At 53.8% G+C, this 7,116-nt stretch overlaps 1 protein-coding gene across 1 annotated transcript; it reads right to left on the bottom strand.

The window, feature by feature from the left end:
* Positions 1-292: 292 nt before the first annotated feature.
* On the bottom strand, positions 293-4,389 carry FZD1 (frizzled class receptor 1). The gene is made up of 2 exons (XM_040548004.1): positions 2,293-4,389; positions 293-1,941 (listed from the first exon to the last, which is right to left on the bottom strand). Exon 1 carries the CDS (start codon positions 4,217-4,219, stop codon positions 2,462-2,464), a length of 1,758 nt encoding a protein of 585 aa, XP_040403938.1. The 5' UTR covers positions 4,220-4,389; the 3' UTR covers positions 293-1,941; positions 2,293-2,461.
* Between the last annotated feature and the right edge of the window lie 2,727 nt (positions 4,390-7,116).

Below are 7,116 nucleotides of genomic sequence, written 5' to 3'. Positions count from 1 at the left end.
TGCTTCTTTCTTCTCCGGCCATATAGCAGATCTCTTCTTGGATTTCACACCACCAACCATATACCCTGTCAGAGATCTTGAACAGTTTACATTACTTCTTTTGAAGGATTAATCCAGACCAGCCCAGAGATAAAAACCAAAATGCACAATGAATTCCTACACTGAATTCCAGCTTGTTACTGTGAACTCAACATAAGAAAAGAAAAAAGGAATCCCACACATCTTGTAGTATACACACTGCTTTCACACAGTATTTGAGTTAGTCAGAGGAATACGTAAAAGGACAAGATAGTTTTGTACAAAACCTCAATTTATTTCAGAGAAATTAAAAATATGGTATTTAATATATAAATTTCTATTCCTCTATAAATATAGATGATCTTGTGATAATGAACAGAAATAAATGCATACCAAATTCAAATAATTTTGCATTTCAGGGTATGGTAGCCATAGATAATGTTTATGAACCTAAATACAGGCATTTGTAATATAAAAAGTTTAAAACAATACAATCAGGAGAGAAGCATTCTGCTGGTTTTCATACAGAGGACTAAATATTCAAATGCATCTGTTGAAAGTTACATTTCATTTTTAACCTTTTTTTTTTTCTTTTGTAACAAGAAGCACAATCCCACACACCCAGGAGAATACAAGGCAGTAGATACACTGCACACATGATACCAAATCTTTGTAGTATGTGATGTTATTACTGCACTCAAAAAAAAAAAAAAAAAAAAAAAGACAGCAGAGGCTCTTTAAGGACTAACATCCCACCAGAGTGCTTAGACATTCTGGTTTTCTGTTTTCCCTTCCTTTGTTTTCACTACTGAAAAAAATCATCACACCCTCATAATGTGTAATGAATTAAATGTCAATGAATTAAAATTCAGGGGAATGGCAATGGCTTAAATGCTTCCAAAATGAAGAGACAGCTTATGGATTTAATTAAAAAAAAAATCTGAATGCTGCATTTTATTCTGATGCTCTCTTTACTGAGCTCATATTTCCTGATCCTGTTTGCACTGAACCCTCTGCTAACCTCAGTAAACACCAGCAGGGCAGCAAGGCGTTCCAGGTAGTTCTCCCTCAACATTTTTGTTACCAGAAGAATGTGAACATGCACAAGCTGCCCCGTGATGACAGCAGGAGCTGCAACTGACTCCCGGGTTCAGATTTGCAGTTAGGCTTTAGTTTTTTCCTCCAAGGACTATGCACCTCGTGACGGACAAGGCCAATAATCTCATTTCTACAGGAGAACCCAGAGCGGACACCTCTCGGTTTTATGACCGAGAAAAAGTTCATTAGGTGGGTTTAAAAAAATTAAATATATATATATTTTTTTTAAAAAAGGAAGTTTGTTGTATCTACATCCCCATTCACCTCTGAAGCCATCCGACATGCTACAGGTGCAGACAGTGTTAAACCTCAACTCCTGGCCAAAGCAAAACAAATCCTGCCAACTCTTTTTCAACTATGTGGTGCATTTAAATAAATTTAAAAAACGAGAAAGGGAAGCCAGCAGCCAGCCCCCCTTGTACAGGGCACCGCGGCGATGCTCTCCTCTGAAAAAAGGCCGGACACACCTTCGGGCAGGACGGGCCATTGTTTCCCCCCCCCCTCCAAAAGAAGGGCCTGGCTCGGGCGCGCAGGGCTTGGCTTCGCTGGGGACGGCCGAGGCATGGCGAAGCGCGGTCCCGCAGCGTGGCCATGTCCCCGCGGCGTGGCCGGGTGGCTGTCCTGGCTGCCCTGTCCCCACCGTGGGGCAGGGAGGCCGTCAGGAAGCGGCGCTCCTCCCCAACCCCACCTCCACCTCCACATACCTCTGGCAGGCTGGGAGCAGCACCCAGCCCGTGTCGGGAGGCGCCCTAGGCAGTCACAGCCGCCTCAGTCCAGGCCCTGCTGTTCATGCAACTGAAACTCCAAGCAAAGCCATTACAAAACCTGTGGGGGGGAGAAGAAAGGGGGTTGTTTTGGTTTCTTTTGCCGGTAATTTTTTCCCCATCCTGCCCTACAAAATAAAAATCCAATGCCTTTTTTTTTTCTTTTTAAAAAAAGGGGAGGGCGAGGAAGCAAAATCTGCAAACAGGTTAAAAATGTCCTAAATAATTAAAAAAGTGAGACTTTTTGTAATTTAAATACAAATATACTTACAAAATCTTACAGAGGCTATTTACATCCCTCTCCCCCAACCTTACAGTACGTTCAGTTCCTACAGGAGACAGCGAGAGAGAGGAGAGAGGAGAGGAGGAGAAAAAAAACCCCAAGTCTGTCCCAAGCGCAGGAGTTTCCCACCTGACTTTTTCCTCTGCTCCCCGTCGCCTGCAGGACAACAAGCAGTCTGCAAAGTTTGAAGTTTGCCGGGGCTGGATAAGCGCGAGCGTGCGGCCGGTACCGGGGCACGGCGGGTGCTCTGCGGGCAGAGCCCGGGTCCTCCGCCCGCCCGGCCCCCCGGCCGGGGGTCTCAGACGGTGGTCTCGCCCTGCTTGCTGTTGGTGAGCCTGGTGTAGAACTTCCTCCAGGAGTTCAGCGTTTTCCCCGACCAGATCCAGAAGCCCGAGGTGATGCCCACGATTAAGGTCATGAGATACTTGATCATGAAGACGGTGAAGTCAGGGCTCATGGGTGGGTGATGGCTGCTGTGGTTATTAGGACAGGGGATGGCATAGCTCTTACAGCTCTGCGTGACCCAGCTCCTTTCCCACTGTTCCCTAAAAGCTTGCTCGTAAAAATAGCAGGCAATGACGATGGTGGCCGGCACCGTGTAGAGGACGCTGAAGATGCCTATCCTCACCATGAGCTTCTCCAGCTTTTCCGTCTTGGTGCCATCGTGCTTCATGATGGTCCGGATCCTGAAGAGGGACACAAAGCCGGCCAGCAGGAAGGAGGTGCCGATGAACAAGTAGACGAACAGGGGGGCCAGCACGAAGCCCCGCAGCGCGTCCACGTTGTTGATGCCCACAAAGCAGACGCCGCTGAGCACGTCCCCGTCCACCTGCCCCAGGGCCAGGATGGTGATGGTCTTGATGGCCGGCACGGCCCAGGCGGCCAGGTGGAAGTACTGGGAGTTGGCCTCGATGGCCTCATGGCCCCACTTCATGCCGGCGGCCAGGAACCAGGTGAGGGAGAGGATGACCCACCAGATGGAGCTGGCCATGCCGAAGAAGTAGAGCATCATGAAGAGGATGGTGCAGCCCTCCCGCTTCGTGCCCTGCGCCACGGTCCGGGAGCCGTCCTCAGCGAAGCGCTCGTTGCAGACCACCCTCTCCTCCAGCAGGAAGCCGGCGATGTAGGCCACGGCCACGGCCGTGTAGCAGCCCGAGAGGAAGATGATGGGCCGCTCGGGGTAGCTGAACCGCTTCATGTCCACCAGGTAGGTGAGCACGGTGAAGAGGGTGGAGGCGCAGCAGAGCACCGACCAGATGCCGATCCAGGTGCGGGAGAAGCGCAGCTCCTCGGGCCCGAAGTACATGAGCCCGTAGAGGCGGCCGGGCTCGCAGGGCGCCCCACAGTCCTTCTCGCCCAGGAAGCGGTAGTTCAGGTAAGAGGGCACCTTCAGCGCCCGTGGGCAGGAGAAGCGCCCGCGAGGCTCGCCGGGCCCCGAGCCCCCGGCCCCGCCGCCCCCGCGCTGGGGGTTGCTGGTCCAGCTCTCGGGGTGCAAGGCGGGCGTCGGGGTACCGCGCTCGGAGGCGTTCTGCCCCACGCACAGCTCGCCGGCCCCGTGCACCGGGAACTTCTCGCAGCGCAGCGTGTCGGGCCACTGGAAGCCGAACTTGTTCATGAGGGCCTCGCAGCCCTGGCGGGCGCGCTCGCAGAGGGAGCGGCAGGGCGGCAGGGCCTGCTCCAGCACGGTGCAGACGGGCGCGTACATGGAGCAGAGGAAGAACTTGAGCTCGGCCGAGCACTGCACCTTGACCAGCGGGTAGAACTGGTGCACCTCCAGCCCCGCGTCCTCCTGGTTGGTGTGGCCCAGCAGGTTGGGCATGATGGTCTGGTTGTAGGCGATGTCGGTGCACAGCGGGATGGAGATGGGCTGGCAGTACCCGTGGTCCGGGATGGAGATGCCCCGCTCGCCGTTGTACTGCGACGCGGGCGGCTGCCCCCCGGCCGGCAGCGCCGCCGCCCACAGCAGCAGCAGCGGCAGCAGCGGCACCGGCAGCAGCCGCCGGCACCGGCCGCCGCCAACTTCCCCGCCGCCCGCCGGCCCGCGCCGCTCGGCCATGCTCAGTCGCTGCCGGGCTCCCTCCGCCGCCGCCGCGCCGCTCCTCCGGGCCCCGAGCTGCGGCTCATGAAGGGAGCGGCGGGCAGGGACGGGGCAGCCCCGGCCGCCACTCGCGCTGCTGCTGCCGCTGCCGCCGCTGCCGCCCGCCCCGGCAGGCAGCGCCCGCCGCCCTCCCTCCGTGCCTGCCTCCCTCCCGCCGCCACCGCCTCCTAGCGCCGCCGCCGCCGCCGCCGCCCGACCATTTGTGCCGGCCCCCCGAGCCCGCGCGCCCTCCGACCGGTTTCCAGGCGCCCCGCAGTCTGCCTGCCCCGCCGGGGAGGGGCCTTGAAACCGACGCCGAAGTTTCCTGCGCAAGGGACCGGCTCCAGCGCCGCGCCCGGGGGCGGGCGCAAGGCGGCCGCGGGGCTGCCCCGCGCCGCGCACAAAGGCGGCGGGGCGGGACGGGGCGGGACGGGGCTGAGGGGGGGCCGGGACTGGCCTCCCCGCGTTGAGGCCCCGCAGGAGGGAGACGAGCTCGGAGGGGTTGGGGGGGACGGGGGGGGTCCCGGGGAGCGCGGGCGGGCGGCACAAAGGGCGGGCGAAGCCCCTCACAAAGCGGCCGCCGCACGCTCCCCTCAGCGCGCCCCCCGCCGCGGAGCCGCAGGGAGGGGAAGGGAAGGGAAGGGAGAGGGGGGGCAAGTGGTGGCCGGAGGCTGGGCTGGGGGCACGGCAGGCCGGGCATCGCCCCCCGGGGACGGCCGCCCTGCTCGTCCCGGCCCGGTCGGTGATTCCGAAGGGGCAGGGGGCGGGGAACAATAACGGGGGTCGGTGCGGGGCTTACATCGAGGGGATCCGGTGGTTGCAGCAACTTGGGCTGTTTGAGAGCTGAGCCCGCGAGAGCTGCCTCAGAAACATGCAGCTGGTGGTGTGAGACAGCCAAAACCCACCTCCCTCCCTCCAGAGACATCTTAAGGATCTCAGTACTCAGTTATTGTCAGTATTTCATCTACGTGTTCCTCCTAGAGCATCTACAGCACTAGCCTAAAACACAAAATAATCACGAAAATAGGGCTTCCCAGCCCCTCTTCCCCCATCTGCCCAACACGCAGCTATTTGAGCTTAATTTAAGACGAATGCTGTGTGACCTGAAGTACCTCCCGTCAGGTTTTTAAAGTGCTCGCTATGTCCTGAGAAAGGAGGGTTTTGCCAAGTGAATGGGCATACAGTAATTGCCAACAATGGCCATTTCTTTGGCATGTCTAAGGCGCGTCCGCTGGTGCAGAATGGCCGTTCTGTTGGTTCTCCCAAAGTGCGCAGCCTGGAAAAGTGGTGGAGGCTGAGCAGGGGATTTACTGGGCTCGCTGGAATTCAAGAAGAATAATAAACTGTGCTCCTGGAGGTGAGGAAGATCCCAGTACATTTTCTAAACACTCAGTAACCAAGCCTCTGTGTCGTGGACATGAATGTCCTCGTATTTGTCTGACTGTTAATGCTGCCTTTCAGAGCAGAACCAGGCACGAAACTTCCCTGGACAGCTGTCTTGGTTCTCTGCGGCATGCTACAACCCTCTTCCCTTATAGGCTAATGGGCTGCAAAAATCCATTAGGAATAAGACAAGCCTAGCATGTACTTCTAGCTGTCATAGGCAGCAAGGGTTAATAAAAGACATCCGTATTTCTTGGATAGCTGCAGATAAAATTTGGGCCTGCTATTTAGGCCACTTTCTTTCTCCCAGCAGTGCTGTCCCACATTCAAACTAATTAAGAGCAAGATCTGTGCTGTATAACGACTGCCGGAGCAGGATCGTGTTTGGAAATTGCCCAACCTTAAATATGTTGATTGCTGATGTCCTCATTTACTGAGGTTCATTGAGTTCTGTCAAGAGCTCTCTTCTCCGAGGACTTCAGTTCAAAAGTGATGAGCACAAATGCTGTCTCTTTCCATCTCCTGCTGAAAAGGTTTGATTCCTTGTATAACATATTTACTGTTTTAATCTAGAGATTTTCCTCGTCACATCTGCCTCAGTAATTAAAATTACCAACTCCTTCCTACCACAAAACCTAATTTATATTCAGCCTTAAATGATAGTATTGTTTTCCTATTCATTCTAAAATAATTGAACGCTGAATCTTTGGATAAGAACAGATATTATGCACACTCTTTCACAGAGAAAATAAGCGTGAATTTCTAGCCAGTGTCAGGAAGACTCTGTGGCTTTCCACATGTGGTTTCCACACCTGGGGATGCATCGCAGAATCCAGGAAAGGCAGTTAAGACATGCAAGTCCATCCTCAGTTGGCTTAAATTCTCTCTACAGGGGTCTGCATTTGAAATATTTATGAAATGCTCAGTTCTCAAACTGGGGGGAAAAAATACAGTGAAAAGTCACTAAGTTGCTGTGTGCTGCAAGCCAGAAATGTGTTCTATTAGAAGGATCGGTGCATGCAGGACAAGGTTTGTACTTACAGGTAATATCTTTTATCAGAGCAACTGGTATGGAAGGGAAAATAGACAAATTTGGGGGTTTACAAGCCATTTTTCGCAGTTCTGAAGAAGTAGCTACTAATGCTAAATGCAACTTGGGAACAACTGCTTAGAGCTCAGATATGGATATATCAGTGAGAGCAGCTTAGAAAGGAGAAGTAGAAGCTGGAACGGATGGGGTGTAGGGGGGGGGAGAGCAAGGACTAAGAGCTGTTAAGTCCATGAATGTTCCTAGGACTTGTTGGTTTTAACTGTTTAATGGTTTTTCACCTAACAGAAGATTTCCTATGTGGAAAGAATCTTCCCAGAAGCACTTGTCCTACATTTCAAGCACCCCAAACCACAAAACTCATCATTAGGAACATTATTCTCTGTGGCCCAAAACAGCAGGTCCATTTAAACCATGCCTGAGCAAGAAACAAAAAATGTGTTGA

Source organism: Cygnus olor, chromosome 2, assembly GCF_009769625.2.
Source record: "Cygnus olor isolate bCygOlo1 chromosome 2, bCygOlo1.pri.v2, whole genome shotgun sequence".
NCBI classification, from domain to species: domain Eukaryota; kingdom Metazoa; phylum Chordata; class Aves; order Anseriformes; family Anatidae; genus Cygnus; species Cygnus olor.
The sequence above is the reverse complement of the archived record's forward strand: the minus strand, read 5'-3'. Positions and strand labels throughout refer to the sequence as shown.